Source organism: Eurypyga helias, unplaced genomic scaffold, assembly GCF_000690775.1.
Source record: "Eurypyga helias isolate BGI_N326 unplaced genomic scaffold, ASM69077v1 scaffold22396, whole genome shotgun sequence".
NCBI classification, from domain to species: Eukaryota; Metazoa; Chordata; class Aves; order Eurypygiformes; family Eurypygidae; genus Eurypyga; species Eurypyga helias.
The window spans coordinates 27469-54291 of NW_010254944.1; the positions used below are offsets into that span (position 1 = coordinate 27469).

Below are 26823 nucleotides of genomic sequence, written 5' to 3' on the forward strand. Positions count from 1 at the left end.
TATACGAAAGCACAGTTGTTACAAAACCTCTTTTTGTTCATTATTTGATGCTCCCTCACCACACGTTACTGCACCGTGTTAACTCACGCTTTCGCTGGTGGAAGAGACCGGTTGGTAAGTGAAGCACTGCCTTGCTGTAGAGGAAACCTGCTATTCATCTGTCTTCTACTACTCCAAACGCTTTTGTTTCAGCAAGCGTGAAGCAATGGGTACTTAACAAACACATTCTATAAAATCTAGATGTTGTGGTAATGTAGGCAGATGTTGGAATTCCAGTTACACTGGACTAAAGAGTGCTTATGTAAACAGAGCAGGAATCTAGTTAGTACTTTATATATATATAAATAAGAATACATATGTTGTGTAAGAATAACTCGCTCATAGGTGAAATGACTAGCAGCTCTCGTGTCCCAGAGTGTGTTAGTAGATAATCCTGGTTTTATTTCATAGGTGTATACTTTACCCTGTTTCTAGGTGTGAAAAACCTTTAGGTTCCCTATGAAGGTACAGTGTTTTCTAAAGTTTTTTTGTCCCATGAGAAGTTAGCTTCTTCTAAACAGATTTTTGCCTCATTTTGAACAGGAAGGGATGAAGCAAAAAGGGCAGTCTTCTCTATCTGTGAAACACGTTCTTTCACTTGGTTTACAATTTCAGTTTCTTTGTGGTCGTTGTCTTCCATGTCTTTAAAATGGAAGCTTCCCCAGAGTTCAGTTTACTCTATTTGGCTCAGTCACAGGCATTTGGGACTCTTCACTGACCCTCACGGACGTAATTTGCTGTTACGTGTGTGTGACAGAGGTAATAGGTGTTGGGCAAGTGTCTTGGCTTCTTGGAGGCGAGATGTACGCTTGTACCTTCATTGCAAATAATCTTCTCTAAAATCCTGCTGTTCTGAATAAAAAGCTGATCTGGTGCCTCTGGCAGCACGGTCTTTGCCTGAACTAAACGCTGCTCGACACTTTTTATACTTTTTATGCATAACTTTATACCTGTAGTCCTTGTCCCTGCAGCTCTATCAGTGAGCATCTGAACGTAGCTGTTACTGTAAGCACCACGTAAATGGGAGCATGCACACGTAAAATCCTCAGTGTGCTCGTAGGTCTCCTATTGGAAGTAGAGGAGAACGTGATGTCCTCCTCAGGCTTTTGCCATTTGAAAGGAAAGGTGGTTCTGTACAACGCACCCCTCTGTGCTGTCAGTGTGGGGGATTCTGCTGCTCTTTGGTGTTGTAATTAAAGCTCATTTAACCTTTCTGTTATATGAAGTCGCCCAAGATGCTAGCCAGCAGGATGGTCATTCAGCCAAAGAGCATACAGCTTTGTTCCAGTTTTGTCCCCCGCAGGAGAGAGAGCATGGGGCCACAACAGCACCATTTGAAGGAGCTTAAATTTGTGTGAAGCTATGTCTAAAACTTCCACGTGTGCTGTGTGGGAAACCTCGCAAGCCTTAGCTATTGAAAACAGGGTTGCTGTAAAATAAATGTAATTCTTTCCACGCTTCTAGAGCACTGAAATATTTCCAGCAGAACTGAAGTATAAGTAGATACGATTCTTGAACTCTGGTAAAGCCTCAGGGCAAACAAACCCCTGGTGTTTTTTTCTGCCATTCACAATGAAGGCTTTGATCAAATCTTAACAGAAAAGGAAAAAACCCTGTAAATGAGCTTCCAGAGTTCATGAGGTGACTTCACGTCCTAAAGTAGTAATTTCGGGTTTTTTTCTCTTTTATTGCTCGGATTTTACATCAAGAGTTTTGAGGGTTCCATTCTACTTTGCATAGTGGCTAGGTTTTGAATCAGTGCTTCTCTGAAGCCTCTGGAATGTTTTAAGTAACAGCTGCTAATATAAAAATTAAGTTTTAAACTTCAATGTAGTCATAATTCATTGCATTGCATGTTTAGAAAGCTCAACTGTTGCAAATTAGACTTAATATTACATTTCTTTCTTTATGACTATGTTCAATTACTTTAATCCTTAGGCATGACAAAGATGGCCAAAATGATTGATGAGAGACAACAGGAATTAACTCATCAGGAACATCGGGTTATGCTAGTGAACTCCATGAATACAGTGAAGGAGCTATTGCCAGTACTTATTTCAGGTATTTTCCACTTTAATTTCTAGTATCACTCTGAATTGCTGTCTGTTCTGAGCTGGCGTCCCAGTGTCTTGTGTTTATTAAAAATAACACCCTCGACATTGCTTCTGTACTGACTGCAAGTAACTGTGCTTCTTGTGTCAGAAGGACAGTCTCGTTGAGATACAACGGCCCATGTAAAAATAAGATGTACTACCTCTGTATTAATGCAGTAGGAGGCCACCTTGAGCAGTGATCGTATCTTGCATGTACCTCTTCCTAATCTGTGGTATTTTCACAGCTATGAAGATTTTTGTAACCACGAAAAACTCTAAAACCCAGGGAATAGAAGAGGCATTGAAAAATCGCAATTTCACAGTAGAGAAAATGAGTGCTGAGATAAATGAAATAATCCGTGTATTACAGCTTACTTCCTGGGATGAAGATGCCTGGGCAAGCAAGGTATGTTTCACGCCCACATTTGTATAGAGAGGTCTCATTTTGATTACCGTGTTGTACACTTCAGAAACGTGTGGTTTTGAGACTGTTGAAATGCCTATTTTTGCAACAGGTTTGTAACACTTGGTGATTACATCCTATAATCTCTTCAGGGCCAAAGAACATCTTCAGGGATGATTGTGTTAATGTATCTTTCAAAACTAGCTTTCTTCAATAAGCTAAGTTAAGGGAGGCATTTGAAGGTGGCGCAGTGGTTACCAGATCGTGTTTGACAGAATAGTTAGGTAACAAGCTATCATTTCGTACGTTAAACTGGTCTTGTAGCTAGGCTTTCGTGAGATTACCCTACACTTTACTCCTCGATACTACTGGGAAAGATAGGTTGCTGTCACATTCCTCGTGCAGGCGGCCTAAAGTTCAGACGTCTTACTCAATTTGTGGGGACCCCTCCTTGAACAATTCTTCCTTTTCCTTCCTCCCCAGTTTTAGTCTGGACTTGCCTTGTCTCAAAGAAGTAGAGGGTAGATTGAACAGCCCTTCTGGATGAATATGATGTCTGTGCAGGTGGCATGTGGACAGTACTGGTTCCTTACAACTCTATGCTAGGCTGTGCCAAGTGCCTGCACCCACTTACCTGGAGTTAGCACCCTTAAATGCTGCTCACTGAAGACAGTGAAATGTGTAGCAGACCAGAAAGCAGGTCTGACAGAGAGCATCATGGAAGTGTTACTGTGGGCTTACACATAAATGTAACTGCGTAACTGAAATTCCTGCCGATTTTTTTTGAGTGCTGTGAAGTAAATTGCTGAAGGGATTCCTTTGAGGGTTAGTACTGTGAGTAACAAGTAACTGTAAATATATCTAAAGAAAATAGAGACCGGGAGCCAGACTTATGAACAAATGACATCTTGCAGAAAATCTAACACTGATGTAATCTAGGCATTAAAATCACTTTGGCCTATATTGTTTGGCACTTGACCCTTAGTTTGCCTTTTGAGTTATTTTGTCACTATCACTTCCTTATTATGACTACTTTATGCATCTTTGTTTTTGTTGTCCTGTTTCTTACCCTTTTCTCACCTTTAGAAGGTAAGCTTTCTTCCACACCCTGCACCTCTCTCGTACTAAACCCAAAAAAGCATGTACGTGGGATTTTGTGCTGTGTGCAGACTGTGTGCCGTGCAACTTCTGATTTGTGTGCCAGCTGTGACACCGTACTCACGTATAAACACACGGAGGTTTTAAAGGGATCGTAGTAGCTCTGTCCTAGCTGTGTGTGGAGCTGGCTGTCACCAAGGGAATGGTAACTGCGAGCTGACCTGCACTGAGACTGCTTTTCTGAGTTAGCCCCAGATCCGAGAGCACGTTCTTGCTGAAGGCTTCTGTGTTCATTGATGTTACTAGTTTCTGAGCTACAAATAAAGGGTCCAGTCATGCAGGAACAAGCTTTCTGCATGCCCAGAAAGCTTTATTACATCAGGGCTTTTGTCTGTTCCATAGTATTTCACCAGCAGCCTTCTTTCAGTTCAGATGCTTCACGTTCTTCAGGTCTAGGCCTAAAACTTCAGTTGTGTGTGTACATTTTTTCAGTTAATCTTTATTTCTGGATTTAAGCATTCCTGTATCTTAAAATATGGTTTTGTTTTATTTTGCACAACAAATTTGGCAATTTTCATGGTAAAAAAAAATCACTATTGCAAAATGTTGGTAATTTAGCTGCAGGAAATTCTTACTTCTCTTGCTAGGGAGGCAGATTAATAAAGGATTTTATGAAGAGAGTGTATTAGCAGTATTGCTGAGTGGAAAATATTGGTCATTATGTATAATGCATAAATATGTTGTGTGGACTAGTCTAATCAAAGTGTCATTCAGTTCTGAGTTGTTCTCAACTTAACTGTATATTGTTTTTGAATTAAGGTGCGCTGGCAACTTGGAATAGTAATACTGGGCATTAACCAAGCAGTTACAACAAAGAATTTGAGTTGAAAAATGCAGTGGGATGAAGCAGCAGGGACTAGTTTGCTAATGGCCATTTATTACAGACTTCTTCCTGTATTTACATATCTATCTAACGGTTGGCTTAGTCATTATTTTTCTGGGAGGGAGAGGGAGTTGCTCTTCAGTCTGATTTCAGATGACTGTTGCGTGCATTTCGTGCCTGGCAGTCCAGGGAAAGATATTTTCCCTGTGCTTTTCTGGAGCAAAGTAAGGTGTTAAGGGGGATGCACAACCTTGAATTTTTACACGTGTAGTACGTTCTACTGTTGATGTTGGAGTTTATGTATATTATTCTAGCTTGAATTGTTTACATTGAAGCATCACAAAATCTACCTAGAGATAAAGAGCCGGAGTTGTAGGCTTTTTTGTCAACTATTTTTGGTCCTTCTGGATTCTGAAATGCACATTAATTACTGTTACTGCATTCCAATAATCTCTGCTTGCACCAACACTGGATTTTTTTAATCATATGCTGATTTAGAATTGAAATACTGATCTCTAACAAAATCTTGAAAAAAATCTGTATTTATTTCTTCCATTCATAGCTCAGTAGCTTTTTTCCTTGAACTTTTCATTTTACAGAGGAGTTGAGTTTTCTTTTGTATGTTCTTAGTGTTTATTTTGAAATAAACTTGAAGCAACACTCAATTCAAACATCTTCCATTTCCACAGAACTGGAGAGAGTTAAAAGTTGTAGGAAGCAGAGAAGTATGTACTGTCTTGCAGGACGGAACCCTGGATGGTGACTAAGCTATCCCTTCGGCCAGAGGGCTAGCTTTGCCTATTTCCTTCAGCACTGCCTTCTTTGGTAATGAAATGCAGATAGCACCAGACCACTTTACTAAGCCAGAGTCTGTGGTTTATATTCAGGAAGGGGTCGTAAAAAAATTCAAAGCGGTGCCAATACCACCTGCTCCATGAATGATCTCAAAATTCTTGCTCGTGGCAGAAGTGATGCATACAGGTATCTTAAATAGGTGCTCACTTGCTTTAGGCACTGGTTTGCAAAAAGCCACCTGGCTCTCTTCCCCTCAGGCAGTGTTGCCCTAGTTGTTTACCTTATCTCTTCTGAAAAGGTAACAGTGCTGCTTTTGGTAATGAAATTGCTTTTGCCAGCAGGGGAACTGTGGGGAGAGGAGGAAAAGAATCCTTTTTTGTTGATAAAAATACTCTATGAATTTTTTTCCCAGGATGATGTGTTTCTTTTCCTGCTTGCAACTGATGTTCTGCTGGCAAATCCCCAAAAGTAACATTTTAAACATAATTAGCTGTTTAGGAAGGAACAAGGCACTTAAACAGCTCCAGAAATCCACAAAACAACAACTTGCTCAAGCTGTTCTACTTTTGTCTCTCCGTCTTAATAGCCTGAGCTGGTGGTGAAGTCCAGACATGGCAGGATGGCTACGCTTTTGTCACTTGCCAAGTATCTCACACCAGACACAAGTGTGGCAGAAGTGCAGTTAGTTGCACTAACTAACTAGTTAACCTAGTTAAAGGCGTCTTCTCATTTCCTACTTAAAAATTACTTGTTTCAGTGCAGCGAAAACTCCTTATCAGGCTGAACTCCCTTCAGAGGGATTCTTTGCTACGGCAGTTTGAGCTGTGAAGTTGAAGTTAAGAGCAGTTGTCCTGGAACACTGACTGCTACACCAGGATTTCACCGTATGTTTTTAAATAGGGATAGGGGACAGCATTTTGCAAACGTGAGTGCAGAACCACACAGGACAGCAAGATTTACACTAATCCAGTTTTATAGCCTTCATATGATAGGATAGATGGATCCTGTTATTGCTTGGGTAGTGCTAGCAATTACACAATCGTGAGTTTAAAGCTAAAATACCCTTGATTTTGTCCTCTGATAGAAGACTTCAGATTCAGAGGCTTCTGTATAGTTTTGCTGGAACTGCAACTCTGCAGGTAGCTGAGACAACACACAAGCCTGTGCTGGTAAAAAGAGGGGGGCAAAGAGTTTTCGGGACACTCTCCTTTTCTCAGGCATGCCACACCTATTATCTCATCAACATGCTAAGCAACATCTGCTGCCTTTTAAAAAATTCAGTAAGTTCTTTGTTTCAGTTTATTTCTCAGTAGACAGCCCTGCAATAAACCTTTCATGCCAAACTATAGTAGCTTCAGCCCATATGTAAACCAACAGAAACCTCTAACACCTATCTTTGCAGTAGGTGAAAACTAGTGAAGTTTTTATATACATTTGAATACTTAAGTGATTATTTACTTGTCTGTTGTCATATATTAAATGCACCATTCTCAGGCTATAGAGAAGATGACTTTTAGAGTGTGCCCATCTCCCACCCTGCATGTCCTTTCTTTCTGAGGCTGTTTCCAACATAAGCTCTAAGATCCAGTTTCTAGATTTGAGAACTGACCTTCCAGGTTAAAATGATTCTGCTTTTGGTGCTTTCTCTCAGGCTGTGATTCAAGAGCCCTTAAAAATGTCCAGCAGTGTCTTTCACCACCTTTTGGAAAGTTGGTTGCTGAATTATATTATAGCACCTTGTAACAGCTGGCAGAGCAACATGCCTGAAGAAAACTGGCTTAAATGCCAAAATGTGACATATCTTGGAGCATCAGCACACAGAATGAAGAACTCCACGAAAATGTGGCAGTTCTTTAGTGCTGTCAGGATATTGGACCACATACTGACTGTTGATGTGAGTAGGCTCCTCTTTGTAAGAATTGGACATGGACAGTCCAGTTCATAGTGTGAGAGCCAGGCTTCTCCATCTGTATATGAATACGACGTTAGATGCGTTTCAGATTACTTCCATGACACGTATGCTAAAAAGCTGTTTTGGCTTTTCCCCAACTTTCTACTTAAGGTACTTGTTACTCTTTTCACTGTCTTTCCATTTGTGTAGGATAGAAAACTTCTGGCCTCTAGTGGAGAGAGGGCACATGAACAATTAACAGAGCATGCAGAGAAATAAGAACCGGGTGGTTTATCTCCGCTAGTCAGAGGTACTGGATAATAGCAGCATAATAGTGAAAGAATCAGCATCTCTGATGCTTCTGGCAGAGAAGTTCTGAGTTTGAAACCACCACATGTGAATATGCCTTTGTCTTCAACAACATTAAACCCCACATTTAAGAATTCCAGGAATTAGCTGGCAGTCTATTTTTCTGCAAATAGCAGCTGTTTGACTTCTAACAGCAGCAGAGCAGGTGAAAAATGCAAGCGTACAACCTCTTACACAGAAGTAAGTAGTAACATTTACTGGCCAATGTCTGATTTTTAAAAGTTTGCTCTGATCTCATTGTTACAACTCTTCTATGTGCCCTGGTATGTGTTAATAAAAAGAAAAAAGTCAAACTAATTCCAAATGTTTGCTTGTTAGAGCTCTGACTTCATAAATTAAAACACTAGTAAATGAATAGAAAAATCACTAAAATTGCATGCATATTTTCTGCGTTTTGAGTGAACAAAATGAGTCTGTCTTAATTGGAAAGAAGTGACTATGACCTGCTAGTTTGAAAATGGGGTTTGAGCTGCTTATATGGGTGTGTTTCTGTAAGCAGACTGTGCTTTATAAACTTCTGTCTGCTTTGGCTGTGTGGGTTATTTCTGCTTTGGTTTTTGTTTTGAGAATCATTTTGGTGGTTTCTCTTTTGTAAAGGACACTGAAGCCATGAAAAGAGCTTTAGCTTTAATAGATTCAAAGATGAACCAGGCAAAAGGTTGGCTGAGAGATCCAAATGCACCTCCAGGTAATATTAAAAACAAACAAAACCAGCATGAAGTATTTTGATTTTTAAAGGTCTGAATAACTCTGTTTTGTAAGACAAAATTTCCCTTAAGCATTGATAACCCATATATAGTGGCTCATCCAGGAGGAGCCTGTATTTATTCCTTTCTTTAGATACTGGAAATTGAACAAGTTGTGTCTAATGACCTGGAAAGCTTTCCTTCTTTTCACTTGTCTGAATGATATACGCTGTATAATAACATGTATGGTTTTTCTTTGCATTCTGCTAGTAAAAGCAAAACCCCATAAACTGCATGGAACAGTAACTGCAGTGGTTGCTAATACATTAATTCCCTTCTGTGTTTTCAAATTTGTTACAACCTTAGATTTGCCTAAAAGTAATATTTACGTGTTGTTCATTCTGTCTTGACATAAAATTTTAATATGAAAATCTGTCACCAATAGTGTAACTAGTCACCTTTGCTGATATAAAGGTATTGCCTTTGTACACATCTTTAAAGCAAATAAAACTGGACAGAGACTGGTTCCATTTGGACTTTGAAAGATGTTATCTGAAAGAATTGCTGTGAAATTGAAGCTGAAATAAAACGGTTGTAAAAGTAGGAAGTGAATTGTTATCATCTGTGGAGCTGCTGTTTACACTACTCCTGACCTCGTTCCCCTTGCCACAATCAATTCGAGGAACTTATTTTCAAAGCCATCTGTCATTGATGCTGACAGTTAATGAAATAAGCTACTAAAAGTTCAGTTCTAACTGTAGAACGTAACTGCTAATCAGATTGTGCTGGGTGTGTTACTTGGAACTAACCTTGTAATGTTTGTCATGCGAGTGCTCCTTATGGTACGACGTCTCTGAGCCAATATCATTGTTATAATTTCATGGAGGGACCAGTACTTTATGGGCACTGGCACCTCCGCTATCCATAATGCTGGAGGATGGGATCAGGGTGAGTTGCAAGGAAAAGGAATGTTGTTCTTGCATCTTAGGCAAAATCAAGTCAGATTTGCAAGTGGCTGAAGTTAAGGCAACATGGATCTTCCCATGTTGCTCCTTCCCTTAACCTGAATTACAGATTCTATGAATAACCCAACTAACCCAACCATTCTATGATTCCATGACATGAAGGATTTGTAGAAGTTAAACTATGCTAGCAGAATCATAGAATCATAGAATGGTGTGGGTTGGAAGGGACCTTAAAGATCATCTAGTTCCACCCCCCCTGCCATGGGCAGGGACACCTTGCACTAGACCAGGTTGCTCAAAGCCTCATCCAGCCTGGCCTTGAAGACATCCAGGGATGGGGCATCCACAACATCTCTGGGCAACCTGTTCCAGTGCTTCACCACCCTTTCTGTGAAGAATTTCTTCCTGACATCTAATCTAACCCTCCCTGATTTCAATTTGTACCCATTACCCCTTGTCCTGTCACTACAGGCTCTTGTAAAAAGTCCTCTCCCAGCACCCTTGTAGCCCCTTCAGCTACTGGAAAGCTGCAATGAGGTCTCCTCGGAGCCTCCTCTTCTCCAGGCTGAACAAGCCCAGTTCTCGCAGCCTTTCGTCATAGGAGAGGTGCTCCAGCCAGAATGACGAGATGCCTTGAAAAACATGGCACACAATGCACTGTAGGCTATGCTATATTGTTTGAGAAGTACTGTCCGGTTATAATTGTGATATTTGGTGTGTATTTCATACTTTGATAAGTGTATTTTCACGACTGAACCCAATGCAGTTAGTGTGGTGGGCCGTGATGAGACTAGCCGTTTGCTCCTCCATGTCAAGGAGTGTCTTGTTTGTTGTGCTAACTGACTGTGTCTTAGGGGATGCTGGTGAGCAAGCAATAAGGCAGATCCTTGATGAAGCTGGGAAAGCGGGAGAACTGTGTGCTGGCAAAGAACGCAGAGAGATTCTGGGAACATGCAAAACACTGGGCCAGATGACTGACCAACTGGCTGACCTCAGAGCTAGGTAAGCCTTTCACTTGTTGTGGACAGTCTTCCAGTACCATTAAGAGTTGTTTCTGAACTTGGTCATGTCACTTCCTCACCTGTAGGACAGCAGGCCAGGAGCTGTGTTTGGCCTTTTTTTACTGCAATCTCTTCTTATAAGAAAAATGTGTTTTAATATGTGAAATTTTAATTGTATAACATGATGAGCAGAATTGCTCAAGTAGATAATTTGGGGGTAGTTTTATGCCAAACACAACCTCCTTCCAAACTCAGCAGAAATGAAATTTTCCATTCTACTGTTAAGTCTGCTCTCCAAAGATGATATACCCCTATGGCTGTAAGATATAGGAGTACCCTAGTTTTTGGTGTTCATTAGCATGTCAGACCACAAGCAGGAGTTGCTGGAGTTGTTTGTCAGTCACCGATAAATTCTGCTGAACTTCATCTGCATGTCTTGTGTAGAGTTAGAGTTCTCTCAGCCTGTGAGAAATCAGGTATAAGGAAACACACCTTGAGACTCTGGCCCGACTGTACAGTCCACCTTAGCATCTCAGTAGCACGCTTGTCATCCACCCACTTAGTATGGTCGCTTCAAACTCAGTGGCTTGAGGAAGGTAACATGCTCAAAAAGCTTTCCAGTAGTCAGGTGCTATCAGAATAGGGTATGAGATTGCTTATGCAAATCTAACATTCTCAGGCGCGTGTATTTGAAGTAACCTTCCTATCCAACTTTTAATTCCTAAGCATTTGAACTACCAGTGGTAGTGCAGCAAATGGTTTTCTACAGTCCTGTAAATTTGTATTGATAGCATCCTTTTCAGCTTTTTAAGAAGTCTTACCACTAGCCTGTAACCTTTACTCTACATTGTAACTGATGCGACTAAGAGAAGTTGTTTTCACTTGCAGACTTGCTGTCCTCACTTAGGTACGGTGAGATATAGCTCCTGCAGGTTCTGACTGACGTTCAGCGATCTATAAACGAGGAGACACCAGCCCTTGCCCTGCGCACCCTCAAACAGCCTCACTTTGACGCTTAAAAAATGCTCGTTCTTCTGAGCATGCTAAAAGCGCAGGTCTGGAAAGGGGAAAATAGGCTCTTAAACTCTTCTTGTTGTGGTCTTCCCCCTCAAGTTATGTTTGTTTTCCCAGGGGGTGGGGTGGTGGTGGAAAGTGAGTACTGTATCACCCGAAAAATTGCTGGGAATGCTCTTAAGCAGTTTTGTTGGCTCTTCATTAACAAGAGTTTTGTTCACTCCTGAGCTATATCTCTGATGCTCTTTGTCTGGGGCAGAGGACAGGGTGCTACGCCCATGGCTATGCAGAAGGCGCAGCAGGTGTCGCAAGGTCTGGATTTGCTCACTGCAAAAGTGGAGAACGCAGCCCGCAAATTGGAGGCCATGACAAACTCTAAGCAGGCAATTGCTAAGAAGATTGATGCTGCTCAGGTACCACTAATGATGTCATAAGTACTGCAGAATGTGATGACACTACTACTGTTAGAGCTGTTATACTGAACAGTTGTAGTTGCTTCCAGGCACAGCGCAGTTATTGTTAGGAAGAACTTATAGGGGATACTTGCTTTTACAAAGGAAAATCTTAAATTCAGCAATTTACAAGGTGACTTGTTACGACTTAGGACATTTTTTTTAATAATTGCTTAGCATTGCTAGAAGTTAAATAACATTGAAATTTTTAGCAATTAAAAAGAAGAAACACCCTAAATCTGGACATACAGTGATCTCGTTAAAGTAAAGAGCGCAGGCATTGCAGACCACACAGATTTACCTGTGGGTAAAACTAGAGCCCTTTCCATGGGCTTGGTGTGGGGAGTGGAGTTCAGGGTTTAGAAGTTCATATTAATGATAAAACCAAAACAATGTTAATGAAGCCCTTTTTCTTTTAGACAATCCCTTATTTTTGTAACTCTTAAGTCTTCCTCAATGGTCAGCCTGTTACCCAGTGATGATGACAGTCATTGATTAATGAACCTTATATATATATATCTTATCTAGATTTGTATGCAACTGTATGTATGTAAAACTATACGTCAGTATTCTATATACAAAATGACATGATAATGAGACTTTTTAGGAAGAGCTGTCAAGAGCACAGCTATGCACAAGAACATCTGTTTTCATTTTTTTCTGAAGGCCAGATCATGAGTCTCTAATGCCACTGGTTAAATTTTACTTCTGAAAATACTGTTGCCAAATGTTAGGGAGAAACTATCTTTGGAAAGTTTCATCTAATTTGACATCTTTTTCAAAACAGGAAATCTGCCAGGCAATAGAACAATTTAATTGTATCTAATCAACAGAAATTGGTTTTGAAAAGTATTTTAAATAGCATTTTGAAAGCTGTGTTGGTATTTCTTCTTGTTTAAAAGTCTCTGTGGAAATAATATTACTGTTTATCTTTGCTCACACACAACTTCTTTCTATTAAGAACTGGCTTGCAGATCCTAATGGGGGCTCTGAAGGAGAAGAACATATTCGGGGAATTATGGCTGAAGCCAGGAAAGTGGCAGAATTGTGTGAGGAGCCTAAAGAAAGAGATGATATCCTTCGTTCCCTGGGGGAAATCTCTGCTTTGACAGCCAAGCTGTCAGATCTGCGGCGACAGTATGTATTAATCACCATTATGTTATTTGAATGATTTGCAGTTCAAAGTGCTGAGCAAAATCAGAATATTGATGATTAATTGGGGAATATGTTTTTCTCCAAGAAATCAGAATGGACACGTTATGCTTCTCAGTTTCTATCCTGCTTTTAGTAAAAAATCAGTGTGAAGAATTGCTCAGTGCCTGGGGGGAGGGGAGCTAACTTTCTAACATCCTTTAAAAAATGTAATTTATAAAATACAGCATTGTTTTTAATGCTTAAGCCTAATGATTTCTGTCCCAAAGCCCAACTTGCAGTATCTTCCTAAAAAAAAAAAAAAAAGTAACTGGAGTTGCATTACCTAGAAATAGTTTTCTTTTTACTGCTTATGGAATATTTGACAGGCAAACTGAATCAAAAAAAGAGCTCCTTTGTACTGTCAAAACACTTTGAAGGAATGACATAACGTGGTGTCTGTTTGTTTACGCAGACAAATGTCACCACTGTATCTTGCTAAGCAGTTTACTAAGTGGGAAGGTGGAATATCTACCGCTTCGATCAGTGTCTGTGCTCTAAGCCGTAACTGCAAACTATATAAAAGATACGGCTTTCAGAAATGACATTTCTGTGTCAGTTTTGCAGAGAGGAGGCTAGAGAATGGAAGTGGAGAAGCAGTTATTGTATAAACTGTGATCTCTGGCCAGTTGTAATATGGAGATAAATATTTTTCTTTCTTCCTTAGTTAGACACTTGAGTCAAGTTTTTATTGAGATTCAGCTGCTGCAGATCTTAAGGTGCGACCTCTTCTCAGGCTAAACGTAGCCTTGGCCCTGCTGCTGCTTGCCTTTCTGCTGTGATCTGCGGGGCATTGTTGCAGTTGCTCATGAGACAGCCACGAGTATGGGAAATCCAAGTCCTGCATTGGTATTGCCACTGACAGGACGTGCCTTCCCCCAGCTCGGTGCTATGCCGCACCTATGTAATATCCAGGCGCCACAGCAGAGAAGTGTGAAGTGGGGATTTATGGATGGCAGATCTGCATTATTTGCTCTGAGAACTCATGTCAAATTTAAACCTAATTTAGAAAGATGAATTTGTGACTAGCTGTAAATGATCTTTATATGACTGTACTTTTTTTTTTAATCCTCAGTGGGAAAGGTGACTCTCCTGAGGCCCGTGCGTTGGCTAAGCAAATAGCTACGTCGCTTCAGAATTTACAGTCCAAAACAAACAGGGCTGTAGCAAATACTAGGCCCGTTAAAGCAGCTGTCCATTTGGAGGGCAAGATTGAGCAAGCTCAAAGGTGGATAGACAATCCTACAGTTGCGGATCGGGGAGTAGGTAAGTGTTTGTGTGCTCTTCACCCCGGCAGTCCTACGGCTAAACTTGTCAGGAATTTTTATGACTGAAACTGCTGCTCCTGAGATGCCGAGGACGTGTGGAATCTTCACTGGAGACCTGCAGTTTGTGGCTGGAGATTGATAGCCAAGTCCTGGCTACCATACTATTGAATCAAGCTGGCCCTTGATTCTCTTTGTCTTCTGGAAAGAACAATTGGGCAAAGAACAGGAGACTGTGTGCTGTAGAACAAACTTCAGGCTGCTCCTTGCTCTTATTATCATGCAAATAGAGTATCTCAAAATCATAGAATTCGAATTTATACCTGCTTCAGCAAATTGACTAAGTCAGTTCATCAGAGAGGAGAAAAACATTCATAAACCTGACTTAAAAATCTCACTTCTTGTATGGTTTCTGGGTTATCTGGGGACAGTACTACTTAATTGTAGAGTTAACTCTTTCCTGGCTGAATCCAGCATATTAATCAAAGAGAAAGGTGATCTGAGAATCCAGGCATGCTATCAGCGAGCATGTAATTATGGTTCAGGAGTTGCTCTACTGAGAGTTTAGTGTAAACAATTTCTGAAGCTTCTTGTTCAGCTGCTTCTCACGCTATTGCAGGTATGTGGATGAGCTTGAAAACTGGATTCAGTAGTTTTTCCATAGCAGTTAAGTCTAAGCAGTGCAGATACGTCTGAGCAGTGTGACTGGTAATGATGAGTGGAAACAGGCCTTATAAGAAATAGTGTAACTGCAAACCCACTCCCATCCTAGTCACCTGACCCTTCTTATCCATGATTTCTGGAATCCTGGGAGAGGGTATTCCGCTTTTTCATTTATATTTTATACTTAGCTTTTCTCCACCTCTTCCTGGAGATGAACTGCAGTACTTGAGTTTGCAAGTGCTTTCTGTTGGCGCCAGCAACACCTGACAGCCGTAGGGGTTACCTTCTGTCAGACTGCCCTAGTTCAAGGATGCATCCCTGGCCACAGCTGCTGTCATAAGCAAAAGGAAACCAGTGAGAGCTGAATTCCTCTGTGGGTTTGAAGTGCAATTACAATGATGAAGTGCAGAAGATCCTCTCCACTACCTAGAGAGGTGTTCTAAGAAGGCAGGATTTGTGAACTGTCCCTTACTTTGTGGTGCATCTGAATGCAAAAAGCTTTCAGCTTTTTGTTTCACTGCTAACGCAGCGTGACCTCTCCCGCTGTAGGCCAGGCAGCAATTCGGGGTCTGGTTGCGGAGGGCCGTCGTTTGGCCAACGTCATGATGGGACCTTATCGTCAAGACCTTCTTGCCAAGTGTGACCGTGTAGACCAACTGGCGGCTCAGCTAGCTGACCTCGCAGCGAGAGGGGAGGGAGAATCGCCTCAGGCCAGGGCAGTTGCTGCTCAGCTGCAGGACTCACTGAAGGTAAAAATCTGCTCTTGTGCAGTGAAACGCGTGGTATGCTGAAGTACTGGCACTCCTCTGATAAAGCGCTTGTGTGTGGGAGGCAGCAGTAAAACCAAAAGCGCATCAAAACACCTCTCATTTAGCAGAGATGCGTAAAGCAAACTTTCTGCAAAGGCGTTCACGTCATCCCGTAAGGATTAATCCCAAATGAACAATTTGGAAGTAAAATCAAAGACTCCTTTTAAAATAAAATGGTATGCTAGAACGGCAAGTTTGAGGGGCATGGTCTGAAATCGTGCTGTTCATAACTTCTGATGCTGCTTCAGGCAGTGCTATGTAAGCTGCTTGTATTTCACATTAGGTAAAAAGTGATTCATTGACATGATTTTAAGACATCGTTTTATCTTAATGACTGCCTCTTTTTTTCCCAGGAAGAAATTTTATGGGATTTGAATCCCTACAAGCTTAATATTTCTGTATCATATGCTAATGCTATTCTTTTTTTTTAAGGATCTTAAAGCTCGGATGCAAGAGGCAATGACTCAAGAGGTTTCTGATGTTTTTAGTGACACCACAACACCTATTAAATTGTTAGCGGTAGCAGCCACTGCTCCCTCCGATGCTCCCAACAGAGAGGAGGCAAGTATACCCAGGTGGTCTTTTACCCATGTGAAGCTTCAGTTAGTGTTTAATTTTGCCTGAATTGGTATTTTGAAAAATGAATTGGTATTGTTTTCTCAAGCTTGTGATACATGGTTATTAATTCTGACAGCATAATGACTGCCATGCAAACCTCTCTGGACTCTTGGAGAGTGCGAATTTTGCTGCATATCCCTAGAAACTGTATGGTTCCTGACTTCAATAAACTGCAGAGATTTCTCCCGGTGGTGTTTGCACCTTGTTGTCTTCAGCATGCCAAAAATTCTTGTGCAGAAATCACTGATACACTAATTAGTGGAATGTATATCTCAATGTTACACAAGCTGGTTAAAATAGTCAAATTCATGCCAAGACTTTCCAACATGTCTAACCTGTTATCTTCCTGGATTACGTTTCCTGTACTTCCAAGCTACTGGCTGCATATGAAGTATCTAAAACTGTGTCTGGCAGTGCTGTTTGGCTAGCTGATTTGGACATGATCAAAATGATTCCCAAGGCCTTGGGGAATTTAGCTTCATGACAGGATAGCTTTCTGTTGTTCTGTGCCCTGAGTAACTAAGGACTGTGGAAGGAGGGAAGTTGTTTCTGATGTGTCAGTTCAGGTTTTAGGGTAAAAACCCCATATTTATCTTCCAAACATAGTTACTTTTGGATTATGGGCTTGAAGATTAATTTCTCTGAGCTAAAATAGTTTTAACACAGTATTTGTTACAGCAGGAGCCATCAGGCTACAGGAAAGCTATAAGGTGTGGTAGTGTCCTCTGTTGCCCAACTAAGTTCATAAAGAAGAAAGTCTGGTAATGTAAAGATGAAAAATAAAAATGCTTCAAAGCTGCTGTGTCTTCTTGGATCTTCTCGGGAGATGAATGAAGTTTGGATGTTATGAAGGTGTCTCTGGTATTCGACACTTCAAAGAAAGGGTCTATTCTATTAGGGGAGTTAAGCTTTTTTAATCATTTTTCTCTTTGGACAACTAGGTGTTTGATGAAAGAGCAGCAAACTTTGAGAACCATGCTGCTAGGCTGGGAGCGACGGCGGAAAAAGCAGCCGCGGTTGGAACTGCAAATAAAACTACTGTGGAGGGCATTCAGGCCACGGTGAAATCAGCAAGGGAACTTACCCCGCAGGTTTGCTTCCTTACTCTTGAAGGGCGGTTAAAATACCGGGGGGAGACTTCTCTGGAATTTTCTTTCTGCCTCTGTTCTCAGAGAAAGGTGTTAAAGCAAGGGACATGGTGCTGGCACTCTTTGAAGGGGAATGGCAAATACTTGTGCATGTGACATCAATTAGAAAAAACTGGTTAAATGACATGTCTTGCTCTCCAGCTTGGACAGAAGCGTTAGTGACTTACCCTGGAAACCAAATTGCTTTGAGACTTAGTAAAGTACCTAAGTGGGAAAAATGGTCCTCAATGGGTTTTTTAATTATTTCCCAAATTAAACTTCCATCCAAAATTCTGGTAGTGTAATAAGTATTGTACTAGTGCTTTCAGAAAGTGTTAAGATACATTAGCATGTAATTGAGGTTCCAGGAAAAAAATATTTGTGTCAACAAATTCAGAAGCACTATAATCTTCAGGCAGCTGGATGTCAACCTCAGATTAATGAACTAGTGTTCCAAATGAGGCGCTGCACATTCAGTCCTGGAAAAATGCATTTTCAAGAATGTGCGATGATGACATATACTGACACTTGCATAATTAAACGTGTTTTCCATTGGCAGGTGGTGTCAGCTGCTCGCATCCTCCTCAGAAATCCTGGAAATCAAGCTGCTTATGAACATTTTGAGACCATGAAAAACCAATGGATTGATAATGTAGAGAAAATGACAGGTGAATTTGGAATTTTAGTTGAAAACAATACTTGTGGCCAACTAGCTGGAGTAGATTTTCCCCCATTCTCTTTGGGTTGATGAAACATGTAGAGGTGTAATGACTGATTAGAATAAATTAGTGGGAATGTGCTCACTGGCTCCAGAAATATGTATATGGTACAGCATAAACAAAACAGCTTGCTTCATGTGGGTTGATTTTGAGCTGCAGGGGAGCCAATTCACCTTTAGTTCTTCTGTGGGAAAACCAGAATAGCACTGCTTTGTGTTGTGATTGCTGTTCCAGCAGTATATCACTCTAGCAACCCGAGGGTTTTGTCTGCATAATGTTGGCATGTTGAAAGAGCACAGCTAATTTAGTGTGGGTAAGAAAACATGTTCAAAATGATGTAACAGCTTGATGAAAGCAGTGAATAAAACAAAGCTACTGACCTACTGAAGTTTGCTGAGACACTTAAATGTTTCAGTCCTTCCAAAGTTCAGGGCATTTGCGCTGATCTGCTGATCTCCTGACTCTGAACTACCACCTTCTCCACCTCCATAATGAAATTGTGGGGTTTTATTTCCTTGTAATATATATCACCCTTAAGTAAAAGCAGCAGGGCATTTGCGCTGATTTGCTGATCTCCTGACTGTGAACTACCACCTTCTCTACCTCCATAATGAAATCGTGGGGTTTTATTTCCTTGTCATATATATCACCCTTAAGTAAAAGCACAGCCAGAGGGATATTCCCTTTTGAATGAATGGGAGAGGTCCATAGAGAACTGAATATGTTTCAGGAAGTCCCTTTTGAATGAGTGGGAGAGGTCCAAAGAGAACTGAATATGTTTCAGGAAGTGTGGTGGGAGGAAGGAATCTCTGGTGCATATACTGGGTCAGCCAGTTCTTGGCTCAAGCAGTGTGCCATGGTAGATGAATAAGAGCCTGGGATGTCATTAGTGGGAGCAAGCTTGACCACAGTTACTGTGATAGAGGTACCACATCATCAGAAGTAACACTGCAGTAATGCATTTGGTCTGATTGCCATGCCCTCCCCATGCCCCCGTTTGGAAACACTTCTCTGGTTGTGAACAGTCTCTGGCATACCAAATATCCCGTGCCGCAGATAAAAGTAGAACATTACTGTGCTTAACTCTCATTCTAGGGTTGGTGGATGAAGCCATCGATACTAAATCTCTGCTGGATGCGTCAGAAGAGGCCATTAAGAAAGATCTCGATAAGTGTAAAGTTGCCATGGCCAACATGCAACCTCAGATGCTGGTGGCTGGTGCCACCAGCATCGCTCGACGGGCGAACCGCATCCTACTGGTAGCGAAACGGGAGGTTGAAAATTCAGAGGACCCTAAATTCCGGGAGGCTGTTAAAGCAGCCTCTGATGAGCTAAGCAAAACCATATCGCCAATGGTAATGGATGCGAAAGCTGTGGCAGGAAACATTTCTGATCCTGGTAAGCATTCAGTGATCTGATTGCAGGTGTCTTCTTTACTGACTGAAGGTGATGTGAAGTAGTGCTCATTCGTCTTCTACAGCTCTGTATCCCCTTTTGTGCAAGTTTTGTGTACGCTTAAATCCCACAATGGTGAAATCAAGGTCACACCACTAACTGCTGAATCCTGTTCTTTTAAAATGCATTCTAAGACCTCTGACATATTCAAGGGAGAAGGATTTGGCATTCTAGTTTACTATGTGATTTCATAATCTCTATTAGAAGTACTTGTTACTAGCTGTCAGTAGTACTACTTTTACATAAGAAATACTATGTAGCTTATTGTATTCTAGAAGCTGGTTTTGGCTATTGACAGTGACTTACTTGGCCTAGGCTTTGTTTTGTGTATGTGGCATATGACACTAACATTTTAAACATGTAAACCCACTGTAAACAATCTGGTAGATTTTAAACATCTATTTTATCACAGAAGGAAGTTTACTCAGCACAGCATGCTATAGAATTAATTTTTTGGGGTGCTGTTGCAGTTCTGTATATTAGAGGATGCTATTAAACTGGTGATGGGATTTTTTGTTCAGGTTTGCAGAAAAGTTTCTTGGATTCTGGATATAGAATTCTGGGAGCTGTGGCCAAAGTCAGAGAAGCCTTCCAGCCTCAGGAACCAGATTTTCCTCCTCCTCCTCCTGACCTTGAGCAGCTTCATGTAAGTGCAGCATAGTTTGTGATTCGATCCACACCTGTCACTGACAATGGGCTGGTGCAATCATGTCTTGCTGTGGCACCATCCTTTACTCGCTCTGCGCACTGTTGCGCTGCACTGAACGAGCTCTTTGCTTTTCTTAGCTGACTGATGAGCTTGCTCCTCCAAAACCACCACTTCCGGAAGGTGAGGTTCCCCCACCCAGACCACCACCACCTGAAGAAAAGGATGAAGAGTTCCCAGAGCAGAAAGCAGGAGAAGCGATTAATCAGCCCATGATGATGGCTGCCAGGCAGCTGCACGACGAAGCCCGGAAGTGGTCTAGCAAGGTAAGAACTTGTTAGATGTGTCTTGTGCTAAAACGAATCTATCTTTATTTATTTAGGATCAGTGTGTTTGGTCCAAAGTCAGTTGTCTCAATGACAGGAAGTCTTTTATAGAACAAACCGTAAAAACACTGCTGTGGGAGGAATTCCAAACCCTTTCAAGTTCAGAGTGAACTAGGGTCAACTGTTGTAATGCTCAGAATTGCTAGACTGCTTTATTAACATACCTCTGAACACAAATACACCTTGTATGCTGGGCTCTTTGTGATCCTTGATGCTGGCCTTGCCTAGAGAGCCTCTAATACTTGTGCCTTCCGAGGCTGACAGGCTGGTTGCTGTATCGCAGTGACCCGTATGGATCTTGCAGATGCCAGCCGCAGGAATCGTGAGCTGGTTGGCCTTCATTCTGGAAGGAGCTGCAGGTTACTTTGCAGTTCATCTGGTGCATTTATGGTTGGAAAAAGTACCATATATAGATGGCCTCATCTCTTTTGGTTGTTTTATTTTCAGGTCACGCTTGCTATCAGGCCCCAAATCCTTTGTTTTCTTACCATTGCAGTGCTGTGACAGAGCAGTGTGAACTCATTGGTCTTAAAAATGCTCATAAAAATGTTTCCAACTCCGAGTAGCTTAGAGAATCGACTTCAGTGCTTCCTGCTTAAGAGGCATCTGTATTGGAAGTTCAGATAAAATACACAAGTCCTGCAGATCTGTTTGAGTGTCTCTTCCATCCAGTGAAAAGCTGTTTTCTCCATACTGCTGGATATACCAAATACATATTTATATTACTAGAGGGATAGTAGTGGAATGTATTAATCATCTCAGAAGATTGTTTTGAGGCAAAAAGCCTTCATGTCAGCTTCAGAAGTGTTCGGATGTTTGAGAACCCAAATGGGTAACTTAAGAATACACAGTAGGTAATAAAATGCTTATTATTATACATGCATAGTAAATTGTATGTAGTATATATACTACAGACATTTCTAAATTAAATAGTCAACTGTTAGAATATTTATTTATTGAAGCCAAGCAGCAGACCTTCAAACTCTTCGCTGGCTATGAAAGAGCTCTAAGCTTAGTGTCTTCATATTGTCAAACACTGCTTTAACTGCATCCTTAGGACCAGCCAGCCAGTAAGCCAGCCGAGCGTTTCTCCTTCTAGTTCTTTTAGCAGTCCTGTTTCAGCAATAACAGCACACCTATTCTGACAGGATGCTTTGTGTGAAGAGTTTTTAAAAACATCTTAAAGTCTGAAAGTCACTTATTGGGTGAGAGAGGGATTGATGGACAGTGCTTCTGAGGAATATGGGTTTGACCTGGAAAGTCAGAAATGTAAGGTCTTGCTCGTATTAAATCACAGCAGACTGTCAATGGCTTTTTTGCCCAATTACCTTAGTCTACGGGTATTTTACCATGTGTTACACCGATGGGGGGGTGACCAAGTACTCAATCTTAAAAAAATTCTTAACATTCTTAATTCTTTTAAGATTTAAAATTGATTTGTTTATTTTTTTCCTTACAAAAACTCCACTGAGTGAATTCTGGGCTTTTATGTACTCACACTTTTTTCATGGAGCACAGACTGGACACTGACTATTGCTTTAGCTTTTCCTGCCTTTTCTCCTTTGGAGAAATCAGAGGATGAGGGATATTTGGAAACGTTTCATTAGCTAAGGCTTACATAGACGTTGTCTTTGAAGATGAGTCATTTTGGCAGTATACAGAAGTTACCCTTCCTTCCAAAACTTCTGTGTGTTTTCTTTGGTGTAGATGCTTGTGTACAAAAGGCCGTATCTTAAGCAAAGCACGGCTGAAAATGCACAGGTTTTGGTAAGGGTGGTTTCACTCGTTTCACACTTGACTTCAGTCAAAGGAGTACATTTAGTAAACTTGTGGAATGTTGTTGTATTGAAATACTGCTCTGTTATAAATGCCTGTATTGTTACACCACTCACCTCTTCCTTGTCATCTACCCAAACACAGTAGGGTATGTGTTGTTTTGGGTTTTTTTGAAGGTAATGGATACAACATACTGTGGCAAAACAGTATTGTATGCTTCATAATCCTCTTACTCTACTAATTCTATTTGTCTTCTTTAAGAACTGTAATATTCACAGCAATCATAACATACAGTATCACTTCTTCAGAACCTGTTTTCTTCTTTTTCATGTTACCTGTTGTACTTCAGTACTCACTTCTACCGTGTCTCCCATCCCACCTGTTTGGTTTTTTTACTCCACAGCAAGCAGTGTCAGTGGCTTTTCTGTGATCCTGCTGCTCTCTCATTTTATCACACATATGAATGGGCTTCCATACACATCTTTCGATCTGTACAAACACCAGTCATCAGCTGCTGGGCCTGCTTCTATGCCCTCAAAATGGCTTTCATTGAAAGAGAAAATCCATTCATTTCGCCATTGTCATGCCAGAAGAATGTTCTGCCAGTCAGCCTCTGTCTGTAGAAGCTGTGTGCTCAGATGGAAAATGTTTCTGCATCTTTGAATTATAACTACTTAATATTTTGGGTAACTTTGGTTTGCAGGTGAAATGTTTGTTTCCCTCTGCTAATCTTGTGTTTTCCCCTCCTTCCTCTGACCTGATCCTAGAGCTGCCTTGTCAGATCCTGGGAGACCAAGAGGATGAGTTGGTCACCAAAAGAGCTCAATTCATGCTCTTCTACCAAATTCTGCTTCTTTTACTAACTGTCCCCTGTTTCTCCACCCTTGCTGCCACCTGCAAAGCCTGATGTGACTGTGATTAATGAAGCGGCTGAGGCTGGTGTAGATGTAGATGAGGAGGATGATGCAGATGTTGAATTCACTCTCCCCTCTGACATTGAAGATGATTACGAGCCTGAGCTGCTGTTAATGCCAACCAATCAGCCCGTTAACCAGCCCATTCTGGCTGCTGCTCAGTCTCTACACCGGGAAGCAACCAAGTGGTCTAGTAAGGTACTCCCGAGTCTCCCCGGGGACTGATCCGTGTGCATCCAGCCATTTGGAACGCTGACACATTTGCATCACTCTTGATCCCTGCTGGGCCCTGCCATTCGGAATGAATAAGTGTGTCTGCACTTCCTTTTAAGGACTGAGAGTGGCTTCACAAGTTTGCTAGACCTGTTTGTCAGTGCGGATTGAAGCTTGATTTGGGTCACTTTATTAATACTCAAAGACTTCCTCTCTCTTTGCATCTGCCTGTTCCTCTTTGTTAGGGCAGTTTTCAAACTGCAATAGGGCTTGTCTTCCCTCCCTCCCTCCCTGTTCTTTTATTCCACTCATTTGGGTGACCTGGGGAGCCACGGTTAATGGTTTCTTAATGACTTCCAGATACAGCAGAGTATACAGCGCTCAAGAAGTCATTTAACGTGCCTATTGCGCTTTGCCTCCACTGATGCCATCAATTAAAATACCTTCCAGAGGGGAATGGCTTTGTCTGGCAGTGTTTGTCGGGGAGGACTGACTGCTGGCTTGCACTTGGCTGTATTGCACATGCTGGTCTTGAGAGAGTTGTTCTTTGGAGAAGCTGCCCTGAATGCTGTTAGCCGCTGAACGGGGATTGCGTTCACGTGAACCAGTGGAAACCTAACGCCGGGTTCAGGCGCTCACAAGTAGCCTGCGTCTTCTGTCTGAGCATAAGTGTTTGCAAGACTGGTCACTTTTTAGAGCATGCTGCAAAATGGAAGGTTGGTGTCCCGTAACAAGCAGAGGTTGGAGGGGTGTGCCTATGTCTGTGTGTGCCTATGTATTTACGTAGACAGGTCTACTAAACCATTTTAATAAAAAGGGCTCTAAAAATGTTCTTGTCCTTTTCAGATTCTGATGCTTGGATAACTTGTTAGAGGGCTTCGTAAATGACACTGGTCCTAATATCTTGATCCTCCTACGTGAAAACATGGAAAAGCTTTATGTCGTTTGCATCCTAACTGGTTATACTAGCAAACTGTTTAGCTGTTAGGTCACGGTAACGAGGAGTCCGGCTTTGTGTCTCGCCTGTATCTGTAAAGCATCTGGGGTATCTTCTTGCATTTGCTAGTAGGAAGTCATGGAAGTATGTGCACAGGGATAGGGAATCCATTTGCTAAGTTGGGTTCTCACTGTGTACTCTTTGCTGGGAACTTCATCGGTCATGAATTGTGGAATTATACCGAGGAAAGAGGGTGCTAATACTTCAAGTCACTCTGCTAACGTTTCCTCCACACAACAGGAATGCTTCAGGGCACCAAATAGTTCACTTCTGTCTAACCACTTTCTACGAAGGTGACTCTAAGAATACTAACTGACGACTAACAATTGACCCTCTAGGTCTGCCTCTTCTTGCACTGGGTTTCTCTCTGGAACAGTGTATAAGAAATGGTTTTGCCTTGATCATACTTAATTCACGTTTCAAATATTTCTCAGAAGTATTTATGTCGCTGTAACTTTGATGTACAAGAAATCTGGATTTTAATGCAAGATATATCACTAAATTGTCTGTTGAACTATCACGTTATTCTCTCCTGGAAGCTTTATTTTAAAGGGGGAGATTGTATCAAAAGGAAGATTTACGTTCAAGGAATAACTTAAGAAATAAGCTGCATCTCGTTTCCACATTCCCTGTGACAAACGTTGTGTTACAGGTTCTCCTCCACTGATCCTTCAGCATTACAGCAGCATAGCTGATGCTTTAACAACTTCATTTTCAGATCCCACTGAAAATTTTATGCTCAACAGTTTTAACTACACTATTTAACTTTAATTCGTGCTATTTGGTTTAACAAGCTATTTAGCACACTTTTAAAAAAGAAAAAAATAAAAGCCTTTTGTGGGAAATTCTGGAATTTCAATTGCTTCTAACATGCTTGATGTTAAAACCTAGCCAGCAGAGCAGTAACTCGCATTCCACGGACAAACTAACACTTTTCTTTGCCACTTCTTTTCCAGTTTTGAAGCAAACTTTTTTCCTGAGTGTTAGGAAGAAAACACATGTCAGAAACACATAATTAGTACAGATCTTCCCTGTTCCTTGAAGAAACCTCTTCTGTGTTCACACGTGGTTCTTCCATCCTTAACTTCTTGCAAGGGTTGCTACCAAAATGCAGACAGCCGTTCAGTCGTGACTTGGTGGAGCTTCTGTCCTGGCATGAACGCTCACTCGCGTTGTTCTCTCCAGGGTAACGACATCATCGCTGCCGCTAAACGAATGGCACTGCTCATGGCAGAGATGTCACGCCTGGTGAGAGGAGGGAGTGGAAACAAGCGTGCCCTTATCCAGTGTGCAAAGGATATTGCCAAGGCGTCGGACGAAGTCACCCGGTTAGCCAAAGAGGTGGCGAAGCAGTGCACTGACAAGCGCATCAGAACAAACCTCTTGCAGGTAATGACTTAACTTGTAATGCCTCAGGTAGTGGGTTTTTTTTTTTTTTCTCGTTCTCTGAAGCGTGAGCGAGCACAGGAGCTGTGGCAGTAAATTGAGTGTATCTGTCCGTGGCTTGTGAAGGTTTGTCAAGTTCTGTGTCTGTTTTGAGTTCCCATGGCTGTATATGATCAGGATTTGTTTAGGGGTGAGTGGAAGATGCTAGTGTCCAAAGAGGTGGTGAAAACCACTGTGCTGCAAACACAGATCTGCCCTAGGCCTGCACTGTGGTGTATTTCACCTACTCCTTAGTTTGCATCGAAGAATAGTAACAGAAATACAATGCTCCTTAGTTTTTCAGTCTCAGCTGTATTTCATCCTGTTCCTAACCAAGCAGATACTTCAGGGATGTCTGGAGGAAAGGAAAAACGTTGGTTCCATCTCCCAGATTCCCAGAGCAAGTAAAATAATATTCAAGTATCCTACCACTGTTTGTCAGAAAGGCTCGAAGGCTGTAAGGCCCCCTCTGTGCTTATTCCTCACACAACAGTAAAACAGCAGCAGTTTCCCTGGAAAAGCAGGAGGTGACGTGTTGGCGCAGTTCACGACGCGAGGTGTGTTTTATCCCGTCCCTCAGGTGTGTGAGCGAATCCCCACCATCAGTACGCAACTGAAAATCCTCTCCACTGTCAAGGCTACCATGCTGGGCAGAACTAACATCAGCGACGAAGAGTCGGAACAGGTGAGAGGTGTAAAAATCGGCGTCGCGTGGGGCTGTCGATGAGGTTCATGGGGAAGGACAGAGCGAGGGGCAGCAGTGTTGTGGGAGCTCAGCGCGTGCAAGGTTACCTCAGCTGCTCGGTGACGGGCGTTTTAGTGCGGCGCCCCGGTTCCTGCCCCGAGAGCTACAGTGACAGGAACGGCAGCCCTTCCCACGCCCGGGAGCTGCTCGGGTGGGCGTTCCCGTGGGAAGGAGCCGCGGGTTCC

The 26823-nt window shown here is 41.8% G+C and overlaps 1 protein-coding gene across 1 annotated transcript in view; it reads left to right on the plus strand.

Moving 5' to 3' along the window:
* Positions 1–26620, plus strand: part of VCL (vinculin) — a 35731-nt gene extending 9111 nt beyond the window's left edge. The window contains exons 5-20 of the mRNA XM_010153175.1: positions 1978–2100; positions 2378–2538; positions 8169–8259; positions 10077–10224; positions 11497–11650; positions 12651–12826; positions 13956–14146; positions 15358–15557; positions 16050–16178; positions 17177–17326; positions 17922–18030; positions 19177–19479; positions 20058–20182; positions 20323–20508; positions 25654–25857; positions 26474–26620. Of these exons, the coding sequence (XP_010151477.1) occupies positions 1978–2100; positions 2378–2538; positions 8169–8259; positions 10077–10224; positions 11497–11650; positions 12651–12826; positions 13956–14146; positions 15358–15557; positions 16050–16178; positions 17177–17326; positions 17922–18030; positions 19177–19479; positions 20058–20182; positions 20323–20508; positions 25654–25857; positions 26474–26620 (2597 nt within the window). The remainder of the gene's footprint in view (positions 1–1977; positions 2101–2377; positions 2539–8168; positions 8260–10076; positions 10225–11496; positions 11651–12650; positions 12827–13955; positions 14147–15357; positions 15558–16049; positions 16179–17176; positions 17327–17921; positions 18031–19176; positions 19480–20057; positions 20183–20322; positions 20509–25653; positions 25858–26473) is intronic.
* Positions 26621–26823: the final 203 nt, after the last annotated feature.